This window comes from Puma concolor, chromosome B1 (assembly GCF_028749965.1).
Source record: "Puma concolor isolate L17-30 chromosome B1, mPumCon1.1.hap2, whole genome shotgun sequence".
NCBI lineage: Eukaryota > Metazoa > Chordata > Mammalia > Carnivora > Felidae > Puma > Puma concolor.
In genome coordinates, this window is record NC_141670.1 from 207,454,793 (window position 1) to 207,473,161 (window position 18,369).

An 18,369-nucleotide genomic window follows, 5' to 3' on the forward strand; every position below is an offset into this window, starting at 1 on the left:
GGGGGCACCGCGGGGCTCAGATCAATGCTCCTGCACTTGGTGTGGGGTGGGGTGGGGGGGCGGGGGGTGGTACCCCAGGGGGAGCCCCAGCGGCAGAGGCATCCTTGGCCTGTCACCCTGAGTAGATATGAGTGCCCCCTTCTCCAGCCAGCCTCGGCAGCCAAGGATAATCTGGGGGCTAATACACCTGCCCCAGGGGCCAGAAGTCCCGACCTCAGAGGAGACCCCTGGCCAACGAACCCCCGGGGAACGGTCCTTAGGCCCCGCCGTCCGCACCTTGGTCTCCCTCTGCCCGGCCCCGTTCAGAGAGAGGTTTGAGAAACCTAATTTAGGGAGGGGGCTGAGCAGCGAGGTGAAGCGTGCAGCCCACCCAGCACTCCCCCTGCAGCGAGGCGCGGCTCTCGGAGGGCCCGGCCTCCACTCCGCGGCCCCCCGCAAGGGTCCGAACGTGGGCACGGGGGCCGGGGCTGCGGCGGCGGCACAAAGGCCTCATTCACGCACGCGGCGGCGGGCGGCGGCTCCGGGGGGCCCCCGCGGCAGGGCCTGAGCGCGTGCGCCGGAGGCAGAGCTGCGCCGGGGCCGGTGAGTGCGCGGGGGGGGGGGGGGGGGGGGGCGCGGGGGCGGGGGGGCACGAGCGCGTGAGCGCGGGGCCGCGGCCGCGCGTGCTCGGCGGCGGGGGCGCGCGCTCCCGGCGCAGAAGGACAGGAGGGGAGGGGAGCGAAACGCACGGCCGGCCCCGGGCGGCTCGGAGGGGGAGATGCAGCGCGGATCCCCCGGCGCACCTGCAGCCTCGGTCCGGGGATGGGGGTAGGGGGGTGTCAGGCTCCAGGCCAGCGCGGCAGAGGCCGCTTACTCTCCACCTTGCCGCCTAGAACCTCGGGGCTCGCGGTAGGCGTGTCTTTAGGGAGAAGCTCGCGTCTGGTCTCCAGGGCCCCGGAGGTGGTCGGCCCCGCCTCTTCGCACTTAGGGTCAGGATGCAATGTTTCCTTTCCAAAGGAGTGTGTTTGATCACTTGAAACGGCGATTTACGGGCAAATATTAAGGAAACAACCATGTGGCACAGAGCTGGGCAGCGGTCCCCCGAGGGAGGTTCCGGCCGATCTGTACTAGACCCCACGGCCCCCGTCCCAGTGAGGTCTGCAGCTCCCTCCCGGCGCCCACCTTAGCGCCAGTGTGGGCGTCAGCAGCCCCTCTGGCAGGCAGGGGCCCAGAACCACAGGTCCCTCTGTGCCCCTCCAGACCCCAGGTGAAGGTCGCCGGCCTCAATGCACAAAGAAAACAGGCAGAGGGACGCGGTGGGGGCAGGGTCGGGGGTGGTGTCCTGAAATTCTCTCAAAGGTCACATGTGACCTCACTGTTATCTCCTCGCCTGATTTGGGCAGGCAGCCTGGGCAGGGGCCGCAGGGTTATGAGGTCCGATCCCTGCCACCAAGGCCAGCCCAAGGCCAGCCTCCATGCTGCATCTGACTGGACAGGGGCTCTGGTGGGCCAAAAGAGCCCCTCCCTGAAATATCTCCACCTGCCACGAATCTCACCCCAGAACCTCCAGAGACCCCTGCCCTCCCTTCCTAAGACGGAGGAACGGCTCCTTCCTACATTAGGTCCCCACCCCAGGTACTCCCTTTCTTACGCCGGCACCCAGGCCCCATCCCCCACCCCAGCATGCACACACGCGCATCTGCCCTGGCCTCCGCTGCTCTGTGCCGAGTCCTCTGTGCCACACAGCCTGCGCTCTGTCCCCCATCTAGGGAGACCCCCAAGGGCGATGAGGCTCCCGCCTGGCAGGCCACCCAAGGGATTCTCTCTCTGCCCCCTTGCCAGTAGCTGGGACAGGAGACAAAGTTTATATGACCCCCTCAATAGCTACCCTCCTCTCTGCACCCTGAGGTGAACCTCATCTGCCCCAGGGAGGGGTCCGAAGCCCGGAACTGCTCTAGCTTGTCCCCCCAGCCCCAAACACGGCTTCTGGTCTGGGCAAACAGCTCCCCACCAGGGGCCAAGCGGGTCCTGGGCTGGACTCTGGGGGGGGTAGGTGGAGGGAAGACCCTCAGCTCTGTCCCAGGTAGACGGGAAAGCCCCCTGGGACGGGCCCTTCCCACGTAGCCCTTCAGCATGGCGGGAGGGGGGCTCCCCTTCACTGGGTGTAAAGGTGGGGAACCTGAGACTCAGAATTGCGTTAAAAACAGCTGTCCACCCTTTGTGGGGCACGAGAATAATCATTTAAAGGGATCGCCCTCACTCCAGCTCTCCCAGGCAGACCCCACCTGCCTCAGAGAGACTGGAGACGCGGCAAGGCCGGGCACCTGCCAGTCACCGGGGGTCAGACCCGCACCCCACGGCAAGAAGGGCAAACCTGGCTGGCAGTGTGTCCCGATGCCTGGCGGCCCCCCCCCACCCCGCCCACAGCAGTCCACGCGCACGTGCACACACATACTCAGCAACAGCCCCGTGCCCGCTTTCCACACGAGGCCACAGAACAGAGGCTGGGACACGGCTGCCCGGTGCCCGGCTGGCTCAGGTACACTTGGCCTGTGCTCCAGAGCAGACCAGAACCGTCTCGTGGCAGAAGAGGGAGGATGTCCAGGGATGGGATGAGGCGACCAGCCCCGACCCGGGTATCCCTCTCATCCTTGCCCACCCTTGGTCAGTCGTGCGACCACGGCAACGGGCCCCAGAGCTGCAGGCTCACATCCCAGGGCTGGCTGTGCTCGCGCGCCTCCCGCCCCCCAAAGGACCCCAGGACCCGCGCGCCCCGCGCCAGCTCTTTGCTGCCCTCACCCACGCCGCCCCGTACCTGGAGCCCCGTGGGGGGATGGGAGCTTACCAGAGGCGCACACACTCGCGCTTACTTGTGAGCTGGGATTACAGCACAACTCCCTGGGTTAGCCACTCAGGTAACGCTCATCTGGGGGAAACCCATGACTCAGCAATCTCTGGGGTAAATAATTGAACCGCAAACCCAGTTCGGCTAAGCGGTCACATGGTAACCACAGAGCGCTGCCCACGGTGGGCGCCAGACCTGCCGCGGCCCGGTTCCTGGCTCCGGCTCTGCGTCAGAACCCGCCGTCCACACGTCCCCACCGGCTAACAAGCCAGAGAGCTCTGGACGTGCAGGCGGCCGGCAGAGTCGGGCCTTGGAGCGCTGACAAGCCAGGGGCCTCGCTACCCTCCCGCCCACCCAGCCTGTGAGGGGCTCCCCAGGTAAGAATCATCCCGGGGCCCCGCCGCAGGGCCGTGGAGCCCTCAAAGCCACGGCAGAGGCCAGCTCCCCGGGTGAAGGGGAGGGGCAGGATGATTCTCGGGTTTCCTTTCCGGCCCCTCAGGCACAAGGCAGATGCCATTTCAACAGTCCTCATGCCACACACCCAGACCCTGGGGGGCTTGGGGGGACCCTTGTGTGGTGAGGTCTCCACAGGAAGGAAACACAACTCATGACGTCCCCCTAGTGCTCACGGGGGGCTGTGCCTGCCAGGCCGTCCTCCACACCCCAGCGAAACTGCAGGCCGCGTGTCCTGGGCCAGCGAGTGAGAAGTCAAGGACGGGGCTGGGCCCCAGCAGGTGAGGTGCCCTTGGGACACAAGGGACAGTCCCAGACTTGCGCTCCATGGCGCACCTGTGTGGTCTGAGACCCAACCCAGGAGTGTGTCCCACAGTCCCAGGTGACGGGGCAGGTGACAGACGCCAGCCACCCCCACTTCCCTCCCGGCTGGCCTCGTCTAAGATCAGCCTCCCAAAGCGCGTCCCGGGAGTTCTGCCACGAGGACGGGGGGGGGGTGGGTATAGCGAGTGCTGCTGTGTGAGCAGCCCCTCCGGGAGCAAAGATCTGGGGTCTCCCTATCTTCAAGGTTCAACAGGGGGCACCAGGAGGCGCTCTTCCTCTAAGCCCCAGGGCCCATGGTGCAGCGGTGATGGGAGGGCCGCCGGAGGGACCCCGGCGGCTTGGGTGGCGGAGAGGGGGGGGGCCTCTGGCGTGGACGTGGGCACGGGGAGGTGGGCCGGGAGCAGCGGAGCTGGGTCTGGCCACATGGGAGTCTGGGTCTCTGTGCCGCCCGCTGACCCCAGCAGGGATGCCCACCTCTGTTTCAGGTCTTCCCAGGATGGACGTGTCCCCCGACTGCACGCAGCAGGGCGGGGGGCTGGTGCTGGTCCGCCGGCGGCCCCCAGTGCCCCCGGGCCTGCGCGAGATGCTTAAAGCCAGGCTGTGGCGGGGCTGCTCCTGCAGCACGCGCGGGGCCTGGGCGCTGGTGCAGGACCTGCTCCCCGCCACGCGCTGGCTGCGCCACTACCGCCCGCGGGAGGCCCTGGCGGGCGACGTCATGTCCGGGCTGGTCATCGGCATCATCCTGGTGCCGCAGGCCATCGCCTACTCGCTCCTGGCAGGGCTGCAGCCCATCTACAGTCTGTACACGTCCTTCTTCGCGAACCTCATCTACTTTCTCATGGGCACCTCGCGCCACGTGTCCATGGGAATCTTCAGCCTGCTCTGCCTCATGGTGGGCCAGGTGGTGGAACGCGAGCTGCTGCTGGCTGGCTTTGACCCTGCCCGGGACGGCCCGGGGTCCGGGGACAACGGCACCACCCTCAACGCCTCGGCCACACTGGTGCTCAGGCCACGGGACTGCGGGCAGGACTGCTACGCCGTCCGCGTTGCCACCGCCCTCACGCTGGTGGCCGGGATTTATCAGGTGAGGGGCTGACCGCACTGGGGTTCTGCAGAGCCTGGGCGCAGGTCCGGACCGCCCGCTCGGCCACTCAGAGCAGGCCCCTCACTCGCTCGCCACCCCCAGGAGGGCCAAGGCCAGGGCGGTGCGGGGTCAAGGCCTCAGAGGGCAGCGGGTTTAGCCAGCAAGGGCGGGGTGGGCACAGGCGCAGGTGGGCACGGGGTGGCGGCCCGGACGGGGCACCCGAGGGTCTGAGGGTGCCCGGGAACAGGGACCCCGTCCAGGGATGGCTGGCCGGGTACGGCCTGGCCTGTCCGCCCTGATTTCACACCCTCCCAAGGGCCGCAGGTCTCTGGGGAGAGGGGACAGTGCCACCCGCAGGACAGGAGAAGGGAGCGGCTTTCCAGCGCCTGGAGCCCGCACGCGTGAGAGAAGCAGAAGCGAGCGTGTAAGGGCCCACGTGCACCTCCGTGTCTGCCGTGCCTGTGTGTGCACGCGCGTGGGCAAGGGACTCCAGACAGAGTCCGTTCGGGAAAGCAGCGGCAGCGGCAGCGGCGAGAAGGGGTGTGGGGCTCTGTGCCGCGGCCGCCCCGTCGGCGGCACCGCTGCCCTGACCGCGCTCTGTCCGCAGGTCCTCATGGGCGTCCTCCGGCTGGGCTTCGTGTCCACCTACCTCTCACAGCCCCTGCTCGACGGCTTTGCCATGGGGGCCTCGGTGACCATCCTGACCTCCCAGCTGAAGCACCTGCTGGGCGTGAGGGTCCCACGGCACCAAGGGCCGGGCATGGTGGTCAGCACGTGGCTGAGCCTGCTGCGCGGCGCCGGCCAGGCCAACCTGTGCGACGTGCTCACCAGCGCCACGTGCCTGGCCGTGCTGCTGGCCGCTAAGGAGCTGTCGGACCGCTGCCGCCACCGCCTGAAGGTGCCGCTGCCCACGGAGCTGCTGGTCATCGTGGCGGCCACGCTGGCGTCCCACTTTGGACGGCTCCACGAGCGCTTTGGCTCCAGCGTGGCCGGCGACATCCCCACCGGGTTCGTGGCCCCCCGGCTGCCCGACCCCGGGCTGATGCGGCGCGTGGTGCTGGACGCCGTGCCCCTGGCGCTGGTGAGCTCCGCCTTCTCCGTGTCCCTGGCGGAGATGTTCGCCCGGAGCCACGGCTACTCCGTGCGAGCCAACCAGGAGCTGCTGGCCGTGGGCTGCTGTAACGTGCTGCCTGCCTTCTTCCACTGCTTCGCCACCAGCGCCGCCCTGTCCAAGAGCCTGGTGAAGACGGCCACCGGCTGTCACACGCAGCTGTCCAGCGTGGTCAGCGCCGCCGTGGTGCTGCTGGTGCTGCTGGTGCTGGCGCCGCTGTTCCGGGACCTGCAGCGGAGCGTGCTGGCCTGCGTCATCATCGTCAGCCTGCGCGGGGCCCTGCGCAAAGCTCGGGACGTCCCGCAGCTGTGGCGGCTCAGCCCGGCCGATGCGCTGGTCTGGGTGGCCACCGCGGCCACCTGTGTGCTGGTCAGCGTCGAGGCGGGGCTGCTGGCGGGCGTCCTCCTGTCCCTGCTCAGCCTGGTTGGCCGCACGCAACGCCCACGGGCCACCCTGCTCGCTCAGATTGGGGACTCGGGCTTCTACGAGGACGCCGCGGAGTTTGAGGGCCTGGTCCCTGAGCCGGGCGTGCACGTGTTCCGCTTCGCGGGGCCGCTCTACTACGCCAACAAGGACTTCTTCCTGCGCTCGCTCTACAGACTCACGGGGCTGGATGCGGGGACGGCGGCCACCACGAAGAAGGAGCGGGGCCCGGAGGCCAGGGTCGGCGAGGGAGACCCCGTCGAGGGCACGGACCCGGGCCCAGCCAGCAGCACGGCCGCACGGCTGGTGCCCCCGGCGGCCGGCTTCCACGCGGTGGTCATCGACTGCGCTCCGCTGCTGTTCCTGGACGCGGCCGGCGTGGCCGCGCTGCGGGACCTGCGCCGAGATTACAGGGCCCTGGGCATCGCGCTGCTCCTGGCCTGCTGCAGTCCCCCCGTGAGGGACACCCTGAGGAGAGGCGGGTTCCTCGGGGACGACACGGAGGACGCCGCCGAGGAGGGGCAGCTGTTCCACAGCGTGCACAGCGCCGTGCAGGTGGCCCGAGCCCGCCACGGGGAGCAGACGGGCACCGACTCCACCCTCTAGCGCGGCCGGTGCCCGACGCCAGCCTGACCGCCCTTCCGGGAGCCCTGGGCAGACAGCCTCACGCCATCGGTCACTGACATCAATGAGCACAGTCGCCACTGCCCCCCCCCACACCCCCCCCCCGCCGCCCCCGCCCCGAGACCGATGCTGTGCCCTGGAAGAACCAGGGAACACACAAAGGACTCGGACACTTGAACATCCAGGAACTACGCCTTTGAAACAAGCCACCACAGCCACCCCGGGCCCTGGTGCTGTGTGTACGCGGTGCTGCAGGGTCAGTCTGACGCTGGCTGTCACCGTCTCGTTTGAACAAGGGCCCGAGGCAATCACGAGGCCTCCCTTGGCCCGCCGGGCCCCAGTCCCACTGGCCACAGCGGGAGGGTCTGTGTCTCTGGGAGCCCTTCAAACACACACCCAAGTGCTCCTTACATCTCACGCCTCGGCCAGGCTGAGCTTTGCAAGGCCAAAGGTGGGGTGATCGACCCAAGTTCCGCTCAGCCCTTGGGCGGCGCTCCTGCAAAGCCTGACCTGAGGACACGGGGCACCAGGTGCGTGGGCGCACGCTCTCTGGGGCTGGCTCCAGCCACAAAGCTGGCACAGTGGGACACCCACCTGACCCTGAGCCTCCAAGTCCTGTCCGGTGGGAAGCCAGCTGTGCCCAAACTCGGGGCTGCCCCGGCATCCCCCACGGCCCTGCGCGGCCTCCTCCACGGAGGACGTTTTGCCAGGAGGTGTCAGGGCACCCCCTCCGCTCTGCCCCCCATCACAGCCCACACTGCACCACACTGTCCTCCCGGACGCTGCCTCCTCTTGGCCTTGGTCTTCGTCTCCAGTAAGGGGGCTCTGCCCAGCTGCCCCCGTCACTCACCTGGCCGTGATGAGCTCCAGCAGCCAGTGGGTCCGGACCTGCTCGATGCCGCCGTGGGGGACAGCGCCCACGTAGGCCATGTTGAGCTGCTGGTCCCAGCTGAGGTCATACCGGTCAGCCTGGCTGTGAGGCAGTGGGGGACTGGGGACAGAACAAGGGGGAATGGGCCATTAGTCCCCAGGGGCGGGGCGCCAGAACAGCCCCTGCAGCTACAAATCCAGGGCCGCAGATTGCCCCGGGACACCAGTCCCCAGCAGCTGGACCCTGGAGTGCCCGCCGATGAATTTTACTGTCCCTGTTGTAATAAAATGGCCCCTAACGCCAGGAATGCCACAGAGGCTCATGTGTATGGAAATGGGGGGCTCCCTGAGGAGAGAGGACCACATCCCAATACCCTGTTCCTTGTCCCACCAGCCAGGTGATCTTGGTTATAAGAATGACACGGGGGGAGGGGAGATAGGCAGACACGGAGAGGGGGATGGGGGTTGATAGGCCCCCTACAGGCGTGTCCGACTCCACTGGGGCTGCCCCCTTGGGAGGGGCCTGCGCCGCAGCCCCTCCTGCAGCCTGGCCTGCCCCCCAGCGGCCACCGGGCAAAATCAGCGAGCGTCCGCAGGCCTCCACCACACGGGGTACCCGCTCAGAAAAGCCCGGGGCGCACGCAAACACCGCGTGGCTCAGGCCGACAGAGGAAACCCCGGTCTGACTGCAGGACGGCTCCACGAGGAAGGAGGAGGCGGCCGTGGGCGCGGGAGCCCGAGTCCCTCCGATGCAACAAGGGGTCCAGGGAGATCGCGGGCGGGGAGCGCGTCCCGGGCCTGGGAGAGGCGCGCGGCGGGATGCAGGCGACAGCGGCCTCTCGGGCCTCAGTTTCCCCGCGCGGAGCGCTCACCAAAAGCCGGTGCTCCTCCAGAAGGGCCGCAGGGGCCGCAGCGCTCGGGCCGCGTCCACGAGCACCAGGTGCGGGGCCTCGGCCAGGGCCGGGGGCGCGGCCAGCAGCGCGACCAGGAGCGCGAGCGGCGCGGCGCGGGAGCGCGGGGGCCGCATGGCCGAGCGCGGCGGGGCCGGGGGGAGAGGCGCACACGGTCCCTTAGGCCCGGCAGGTCCCCCGCGCTCCGGGAGCCGAGGTCGGCGCAGCGCAGGCGGGTTCCGCCTCCGGGTCGCACGCCACGTGACCGCCACCTTGGGGGCGGGGGCCGGGGCGCCGGGCTGGGTCCGGGTGGGTCCTCGGAATGTGGGCGCGGGGGGGGCGGGGCCGACGAGCGGGCGGGGATTAGGGGGCCGGGCCGCCGCGGTGGGGGTCCCCGCCCGGCTCCAGCCCCGGGCATCCCCGCACGCCGCCCCTTCTCGGCTGGGTCCGTCCCTGGTGCCGGTGCGGGTTCCCGCTCGTCGGCTGTGCGCGGGCGCCTCCTGCAAGCGCGCCCCGCCGTCCGGGGGCTCCGGTGTAAGCCGTTGTCTTGGTCGTGCTTCGGGGGATCGCCCCGGAGGCCGGGAAGTAGCCTAATGCGCGGGTCAGGCGGCCGCTTGACGGCTCAGACTTACGATGGCCGGACAGTGGGCACGGGTGGTCAGACGTGGGGCACATTTGGAAGGTGAGCGCTAGGACCTCCGATGGGTTGGATGCAGGGGCGGGAGGAAGGAGCAGAGTCGAAGGTGACTCCCTGGGGCTTCGGCTTGGCACAGCGGGGCGCCCGGGTGGCTCAGGTCATGATCTCGCAGCCTCTGAGGTGAGGTGAGGTCGAGCTCCGCGACGGGCTCTGTGCTCACAGTTGGGAGCCGGAGCCTGCTTCGGATTCTGTGTCTCCCTCTCTCTCTGCCCCTCCCCCACTCTCTCTGGTTTTCTCTCTCTCAAAAATAAACAGACATTAAAAGAATGAAAAAAAAAAAAGGAGGAGCAGGTGTGGTCAGGGGATAAGCTGCCTGCCAGGAGCCAGGTGAACATTTCGAACAGACAGCTGGGTGATCGGGCCTGGGTGTGGGGCAGGTGGCCTTGAGGCGTTAATGTTTACGCTTTAAGCTGTACACGTGCCCTGGGCAAGTCAGACAGCACTGCGTCTCCAAACACCAGAAGTCTCACCACACCGGGAAGACCCCTGTGCTGACACCACCCTCCCTCCATCCACAGAGCCCAAGGTACCAGTCCCTTCGGTTGGTGGCACAAAGTACATCTGAAGAGAAAAGAGCTGGCGATCTTTTTTTTTTTTTTTTTAATATTTATTCATTTTTGAGAGACAGAGAGAGAGAGCATGTGCGCAGGTGGGGGGCAGGCAGAGAGAGATGGGGGACAGAGGATCCGAAGGGAGGTCCGCGCTGTCAGCACAGAGCCCGACGCGGGGCTCGAACCCATGAACTATGAGATCATGACCTGAGCGGAAGTCGGACGCTCAACCGACTGAGCCACCCAGGCGCCCCAAGAGCTGGTGATCTTCTAAAAGTGAGGGAGGATAGCCAGCTACAAAATCAAGACGTGCCGCGAAGCCCGAGAGGAAAGGCACGAAGGAAGCAGAACCCGAACACGTGGTGACGGAGTGCTGAAGCCAGAGACGGATGACGTGCCCCCAGAGCACACGGACTTTTCAACAGGAGCCACCGAAGCCAGCGGACAAGGAGTCCTGGAAATAAACAAGTGGCAAGCTGGAGTCTGAATCCGGCAAGAAGTGCACTTCAAAAGAGGTCAAATAAAGACGTTTTGGAGAAATGAGCTCCGCGGACGCTGGCCGCCACTGGCCCTCACTCGAGGAAACAGTACCTGGCGTCCGTCCTTCAAGCGGGAGAACGACCCAGCCCGGCCCAGAGGCAGAGGACGGGTGTGCAGGATACAGATCTCACGGGGAGCGGTTTGCAAAACGGTAACGTGACACCTGGGGCTTCGACACGGCAGAGAATTGAAGTGCCCGACGGTAGCGCAGAAGTCGTGAGCGGAACAGACGCGCTGTGAGCGGCTGGCCCGCCGCGGTGTCCACGGGCCTAACCCCCAGGGCCTCTGAGGGCGACCTTACGCGGTGAAGGCACTCGCAGGTGCGATTAAGCTAAGGATCTTGAGGTGGGGAGATGATCCGGGATGATCCGAACGGGCCCTACGCGTCACCACGGCGTCCTCGCGAGGGGGGCCGAGGGGGATCTGACAGGGAGGAGGCCGCGCAAAGACCTCAGAAGAGAGAGGCGGTCAGATTGTTCTCAAGTGTGTGCTCGGGGCGTGTTGTCACTGCTGTGCTAAGACGGGGAAATGATGGCCGTGAGGGAAGAAGTTCACACTCCCGTCCCGAGAAGCAGGAGGCCAGACGCGTGGTTCGGCGCCACACAGAGACACGAGGGCGGGGAGAGATCGGTGAGGGGCCTCACACGGTGCGTCTCCATTGCACAGAAGCTGGACGCTTCCCTCGGTGCAGGGAAGGGCGGCGGGGAAGCTTTTAAAGTCGGTGTGAGTTGGGCAAAGGGCCCTTAGCGAAGGGAGCTTAAGGCCCGGGGCGAGACAGTGACTGACTGGGGTCCATTTATCGGACTGGGATACGAAAGAGTGAGGAGCCCACTACGTGTCTCAGTGAAAGCGGCTCTGTGGAAGGTCTCGGGATGTGACAAGTGACCTGTGTCTCTGTTACCGTGTCAGTGACGCCTGTAACTCCAAAGGGAATGGGTATGTCTCGGCAGGACTCGTATCATGGCCTCGGCATACCTGGAGACACGTGGGATTTTTGGTGGTGTTTTCGGCATCTGCGAGGCGCGGGACGCCAGCCTTCTTCACTCTGAAGGGGACAGTTCTCCGGCAGCGGCCTGACAGTGCGGAGTCAGCGTGGACACGGGCCGTCGTTGGCCAGAGCGTCTGCTGCTGAGACAACCGCGTGGAGTCTGGCCAAAGGACCGGCCCTTGGGTCCCGTCCCCGCTCAGGGACGCCCTGGCAGCCACGCTCCCCCGGGCGCCGCCGCACACGGTGGCCCGTGGCCCGCCGGCTCCCGGGCCGCCGGGGGTCCGGGGAGGAACGTGTTGCCGGCGAACCGTGAACAGGACCGAGAGCTGCTGGCCCCTGCGTCCTAGGGACTCTGTCCCAGGAGTCCCCCCGGAGGAGAGCGCAGGCTGGGTCAGGGCCTGCGGGCCCCGGGCAGCCTGGAGGGGGCACGGGGTCCTTCCGGGTGTGGAAGCGGCCCCGGCCGATGGGCCGCTGAGACGGGCACAGATCCGATGTCTCGGGAAACAGCACGGCGTTGACCCTGACGGTCGGCTGCGGCACCGGCTCGTGCAAATGTACTGTCAGCTGCCCTCAGGGTTCCCAGGTGGAACAACAGGCAAATTGGCCCTGTATTTTCTCCCCTTATGTGGTTTTTTTCTTTCTCTCCCCCCCCCCCCCCCGTTTTAGGCTTTTCATTCCTGCGTCAGGGGGAAGCGGCAGAAGGGCCTGTGGGGGCCTCCCCTGGGCGGGCCTCAACTGCAGCGGCTCCCCTCCCCCCTGCTTCTCCTCTTCAGAACCTTATTTTTCCTCTTTTTTACAAATATTTTTTATTCAAAACATGTTTTTAACATTTATTTATCCTTGAGAAAGAGACAGAGACAGAGGGCAAGCAGGGGAGGGGAGAGGGACAGAGAGAGAGGGAGACACAGAATCCGGAGCAGGCTCCGGGCTCCGAGCCGTCAGCACAGAGCCCGACGCGGGGCTCGAACCCACGAACCGTGAGATTGTGACCTGAGGCGAAGTCGGCCGCTCGACCGACGGAGCCCCCCAGGTGCCCGTTTTCTCGTAAACAAGATCTGGCTTGTATCTCTGGGCAGGTAAAAACCTTCTCCCCCTGACTGTTTTTGCTTACTTTCTCCATTCTCGACGCTCTGGCATTTGGGCCTTGGGCCTGGAGAGGGTGCCCCTCCTGGGGCGAGTCAGTTCCTGGAGAGGGCCTTCGCTGCAGACGGACCAAGCCAAGCCCGCACCCCCACACGCCCTTCATCTCTCTCACGCGCCAAACCAACGACCCCTCCCCCAAAGTCACCCCATGGCCAGATGCCGGACACCCAGGGACCACCGCTGTAGCCTAGGCCTGACGAAATGGTTCAAACTACCCAATCCTAAACTTAAGTCCCTGAGCCTGCTGCCCACCCGTCCCTTCCCGCGAGAACCCCAGTGAAGGGCAGTTGTTTCCATTTCTGTCCCCTTATCATATCTGATTAAAACGAATCCCGGGAACAAATTTCAGAGCAAAGATGCCATACTTTGATGACGGAGGAAGGGGTCATGAGCACAGGAACGCAAGGAACACAGCTCTAGAAGGTGGCGAAGGCCAGCCGTCGTCCTCTGTGGGGGGCGTGGTCCCGCCCATCCCTTGAGCACACGCAGCGGGCTTCTGCTATCAGATCCGGACTGTGGAGCCACCACGGGAGGCAGCGTGGCACGGGCCAAAGACGGACAGGCACCACAGGGGCACAGCAGGTCCACACAACGGCATGGATTCACACAGGGCCTTGGTCATATGGTCGTATGATTTTGTAAAGCTTGCTAAAGGGAGATACTATGAGCACAGCAGTTCCCACACTGCCTCAAGCTCCCCGGTCACTTCCCCTGTCACCGGGGTGGTTCGGGGTGGGTGGGTGGGGGGGCTTTTCAGGATCCGGTCAAGGGGAAGCTGAGCTGTGAAAACACGAGTCGGGGTTTAGCGGAGTATATGTATGTCCTTCCTAGTCACTTCCTCGCACAGCAAAGTTAATGCCAGATACCCTGGCACAGAAAACACTTCCAGGAACACCCTGGCAATTAACCAAAAGGAGTGAATCACACGGACTTTTGGAGCGGGATTAAACGTTCCGCTGATTTAACAGGAAATGCTGACATCAAGATAACGTAGAACCCTAACAGCCAGTGGGACGAGGACACGATGGAAGGCGGTTCATCGGATCCGTAAGGGCTTTTGAGATTAGTCACAACACAAGAAAGTGCACTGTCCCAAGACTTTCCAGCTTGTAAATGAAACTCGTCAAAGTTCTCTCCAAATTTGTGGTCGTAACAATGGATATGAGCTGCGAGTAATGAGCTGTCAAGTGAGGACTTTTGTAAAAGAGAAGTCATCATTTTGTTTTCAATCTGCTGCGTTAGAGACACACTGCGTTCTCCTTCTCTTTTGTCCTTGGAAAGTAATATCTCAAAGTTGTTATGAGACAATAGAAGCACGTGGGGGGCTCCGTCAGTCGAGCATCTGACTTCGGCTCAGGTCACGATCTCACGGTTGTGAGTTCGAGCCTGTCATCAGGCTTACCGCTGTCAGTACGGAGCCCGCTTCAGCTCCTCTGCTCGACCCCTCTGCCCCTCCCCTGCTCGTGCTCTCTCTCTCAGAAATAAAAAATAAACATAAAAAAGGAAGAGACAATAAAAAATGTAGATGATAAATGTGTCATAGTGGAGTGCCATGCAGTTATGAATAAAAATTGTACTTCCTGGATTTGGGGATGTTTGTGCTGTTGTCAATTTTTTAAAAGAGTATTATTTTTTCTCTCATTCTGAATAAATACGCATCTACTTGTATCATAATTTGCATTCTTTCCTAAAGGGAGAGGCTGTCCCAGACCCGGACAGGCTCAGCACCATGCTCCCCAGGGGGCGGCCAGGGGACCCTGCCTCGCCCACACTGCCCGGGCAGGGGCTGGCCTGCCGCCTCGGGGGAGGCAAATGCTTCCGGAGCCAGGAGCATCTCCGTGGCCTGAGGGCAGGCGGGTGCTTGAACAGAACGCAAAGGCCCTCACCAGAAAGAAAAGGCTCGTCAGTGGGACGAGGCGAAAACTTAAGAAGGCCTCCTCACCCACAGCCACCAGTGAAGGAGTGACAAGCCCATCCTGGCGTGGGGGAGGCGGAGCTGACGCGGTCAAGCTTCGATATTCGCGGATGCTCCAGTCACGATTCACCTGCCCGCGGACGCTCATTGGTAACCCCACGACTAACCCTGCCGGCGCTTTCCCGGTCATCCGGGGACCGCACAGAGCAGCGAGGAATCAGTGTCGGGACAGGCACGTCCCGTCCCGGACGGAGGCGGCAGGAGGCCACGCCCCGTCTCCTCGCTTGGGCTCACGCTGTAAACACGGGTCCTTTTTGCTGTCCGTCTGGCGCGACGTCTCCCGCAGTTTTGTGCTTTCTGTTGGTGACTCCACGGCTTGACACGGCTCCCCTCCCCGCCCCCGCCGCCCCCGCCGCGTGCCGCTCAAGTCCCCCCAGAGGCCGAGATGTGCCCGCGGAGGAGACCCCGTGTCAGGCGGGCTCCGTCGGGGCGCGAGGTCCGCTGACGCCGGCGTGGGGACTCTGTGTGAACGGGTCGACCACGTGTTAGATAAAGTGTCTTCAGACGGAAGTCCGCACCGAACACGGCTCTGTGCTGAGCCGCGGATGAAAACGTGACCCGACGCTCCCAGGGAGCCGACCCTGCGTTTCCCCGGGAGCCGGTGTTCCCGCGTTGACGGAGCCCGGCGGCCGCGGACGCCACCTACAGACTGTAGCCGGCAAAAATAATAAACATGTGGAGAACTACGAACCAATAAGAAGGTGCTCAAAACACAATGATCAGGATACTGAAGAGCAGGGCTGCGGGGGCGGAGGAGTCCGGGACGAGGGAAGGGCCTTCCTCACCACCAAGGGCAGGAGCGAAAACCAGCCAGTTCGTCTGCACCCCTCCCAGAAAGGTGGAGACGGCGGAAGCCGTTAGTGTCTGGGGTTGTCACAAACGGGCAACACGGAGAAATCTACCCGCTGGCGGACGTGGACGTTTTTACTTCTGTGCAGACTTATTCTTGTCCAGGATTATCTTCTAAGGTGAACATGGCACGTCTCACGGCCGAGCAGTGTCATTCCCGCGGGCGTGTGTACCCGTGGCACTCAAACCCGTGGCACTCAAACCCGTGGATCTCAAACCCGTGGATCGGAGCTCCTGCAGGGATTTCACACAGCAGCCGAGGTCTGGCACCAGTGCGCAAGCCCGTTAGCAGCAGACACAAGGCACCGTGACAGCTGCAGTAGGACAGCCGTTTCTGTGTGACTGTGCACCAGCAACAAGGAGGCCCACGAGCGGAGCTCAAAATAAAACAGGTTTAGAAGGCGGTCACCAAATAACGTGCAGCTGGCCCATTTCTGTGCCTGGTTTGACGGGGTTCCTGTAACAGCCCCACAAGCTGGGTGGCTTCGACAGCAGACGGTTGTTCTCCAGGGAGAGAATTCGCGTGTCAAAACTCCAACCCCCATGGGCTGGTATTTGGAGGCAGGGCCTCTGAGGGTGAATCACGTGGGATGGGGTTAAGTGCCCTTATAGACACTGGGCAGCGTAGGGAGTCACAGTGGGAAGGCCACAGTCTGCATGTCAGGAACAGAGCCTTCACCAGGACCTGACCGTGCGGCCCCCGGTCTTGGACCTCCAGCCTCCAGAACCATGAAAAGTCAAGTGTGCTGTTGGAGCCCCCGAGCCCGTGGTGTTGTGCTACGGCTCCTGAGCCGACCGAGCCAGTGGGGGGGTGGGAAGGGGAGAGAGACAGCCTGTGGACCCGAAGCTATCCCCAGGAGCATGGACGTGGAGCGGGCCCCCCAGATCCTCGGGGGGCACCCTGTTCCAGGAAGAGACTGTTTCAGCGTCAGCCAGAAGCTGGCGACTATTTTGCAAGGTGTTCCAAGAGGCTGGGGGCAAGGTTGGTGGAAGCGTGTGTCTGCCACGTTCACAGACACGCTGTGTCAGAGAGCACAGTTGTGGCTCTGCAGACCCGGACACACGAGATTTCCTTTCTCACGGTGTTGCCCCCGCCCTCCACTTTGTCACGAACGGAGAGAGATATATCCTTCAGTCCTGTTTCCTGAGAAGTCAGCGGTAGTCTGGATCCCGTGGAGCGGTCTTCCGTAGAAATCTCCGCCTTCTCACAGGCACGTGGGTCGTAGTCCCCTCGGGGCCAAGAGGCAGGTCGGTTCTGGGGCCTGGCTCTCTGGCCCGGCCCTCACCTATGACCTGCCACCTGGCTGAGGGCCGGTTTGGGGAGCTGGGTGGGCTGAAGCCAGAAGGGGGGGGACGAGGAGACCAGGAGAGGACCAGGGCCTGTGAGCCCTTTGTTTCCTCTGCTGGGGCGCCTTCCTGCCGCCCCAGGCCTGCCCCTCCCGGGCACTCAGTCCTGGCTCCCTCCGACCACAGGTGGCGCCAAGACACAAACTGGCATTTCCAGGCTATTTTTCAGTTTGTTGTCGGTCCCCCCCAGAACTCAGCTCCAGGAGGGCAGACACGCCAGCCCAGTGCTTGGGATGTGCAGCGGGTGCTCTGTGAAGTTTCTGGACAAATGAAGCCCCCTCCTGGGATTGAGGGCCGGCATCCTCTGCCTTCTCGGGACCCCGACTCTGGCACTGCCCTCCCTCACCCTCTGCTGTCTGCACCTGGACCCCCTCAGCCAACCAGGGCAGTGTAACCCTCTCTGTCCCTCCCTCCACAAGCCCTGCACACATCCGGCCAGCTCCTTCGTAGCATTTGTGGTCACTACGCCCTCTCCTGGGACATTATTCTCCCCCGGCTGTGTCCCCCACCCTGCTTTTCTGCTCCTCTGGGACCCTGGGGCTCTACCCTTCCCTACACCCCTGGCCAGTCCCTCCTTGCAGCTCATTCTTATCCTGCCCGGGTGGGTGCCTGGCTGGAGAGCCGCCCAGGAAGGCACGGTGCGGACCAGGTGGGCCCCCCAAGAAGCCCCTTGGCCCACAGCTGCCAGCTCGGCCGTGGGCATTGCAGTCTGCGGTCAGGCCCACAGAAGAAGGACCCCGGAGTGCTGGCAGGAAATGGGGTCAGGGCGACCTTCATGGACACGTCCCCTACACGTCCCCAGCGCCACCTGGACAAAACAAAGCTGTGCGTGCCGGGTCACCCCTTCGTAGCCAGCCTTCCGGGCGGGGCTGGCGGGTGGAACTCATTCCTTTCCCTGGGAGTGCGGTAGGGGCGGGTCTTTCCTACCAGGAAGGAGTCCAGGAGGCCTCTGAGCTGGTCACGAAAGCCCCCGCCCCCCCACGGGAGCAAGAGGCCAGGGCCCAGAGGGAGGGATGCTGGCCCCTCAGGCTTCCCACTGGGGAGCTGATGGGAGGGGGCGCCATCTGCGAACAGGCAGGGCAGCAACGTCAGCGTGGGGAGGGGGTCATGCAGGCAGTGGCTATTGCTGGCCCGGACCCTCATGAGGTCCCCATCTGAGCTGAGGGCAGGGGCAGGGGCCGGGGCCTGTGGGTACTCCGGGTGAGGCAGGGCCCACGCGTGCGAAGACACAGCGAACGGGGTCGTCCACGCACGGCTGGCGGAGACACCCAGGGGAGGAAGGCCTTGGTTCTCAACCCCACCCTCGGGCCCCTGAGCACTGCCGCGCGCTCGCCCGGCCGCCCCGCGCAACTGCGAACCACTGGCGGGATCCGGGTGTCGCGTGGGAGGTGTCCGCCTGCGCAGGCGCGGGTCCGGGCGCCGCAGGTGCAAAAGCCTCGCGTCGGCGTCGTGGGGAGGCTGCGTGCGTGGAACCCGGTCCCGGCTCGGGCGCAGGCCGGAGCCCAGCCCCAGCCCCTTGCCCTCCGGGCCTCCCCACGCGGTCCCCGCTCCACCCGGGCTCGGACCCTGCCCCGGAGGCAGTCCAGCTCCCCTCTCCTCTCTCCGCCCCGCCCCGCGGGCCCCACCTCCCGGCTCCGCCTCTCCAAGCCCCGCCCCAGCAGGCCCACCGCCCCACC

At 64.8% G+C, this 18,369-nt stretch overlaps 2 protein-coding genes across 13 annotated transcripts in view; one reads left to right on the forward strand and one right to left on the reverse strand.

The window, feature by feature from the left end:
* The window catches only part of SLC26A1 (solute carrier family 26 member 1), an 8,049-nt gene extending 23 nt beyond the window's left edge, over positions 1 to 8,026 (forward strand). The window contains exons 1-4 of one of the 10 annotated variants that reach the window (XM_086705668.1): positions 686 to 3,201; positions 3,447 to 3,558; positions 4,087 to 4,685; positions 5,293 to 8,026. In XM_086705668.1, the coding sequence (XP_086561794.1) occupies positions 4,098 to 4,685; positions 5,293 to 6,825 (2,121 nt within the window). In that variant the 5' untranslated portion in view covers positions 686 to 3,201; positions 3,447 to 3,558; positions 4,087 to 4,097 and the 3' untranslated portion in view covers positions 6,826 to 8,026. The other 9 variants (XM_086705667.1, XM_086705669.1, XM_086705662.1 and 6 more) reach the window with 9 other exon arrangements.
* The window catches only part of IDUA (alpha-L-iduronidase), a 15,111-nt gene extending 6,261 nt beyond the window's left edge, over positions 1 to 8,850 (reverse strand). For 2 of the 3 annotated variants that reach the window (XM_086705672.1, XM_086705673.1), the window contains exons 1-2: positions 8,586 to 8,850; positions 7,694 to 7,834 (exon numbers count right to left, since the gene is read on the reverse strand). In XM_086705672.1, the coding sequence (XP_086561798.1) occupies positions 7,694 to 7,834; positions 8,586 to 8,740 (296 nt within the window). In that variant the 5' untranslated portion in view covers positions 8,741 to 8,850. The remainder of the gene's footprint in view (positions 1 to 7,693; positions 7,835 to 8,585) is intronic. The other variant, XM_086705671.1, reaches the window with a different exon arrangement.
* Between the last annotated feature and the right edge of the window lie 9,519 nt (positions 8,851 to 18,369).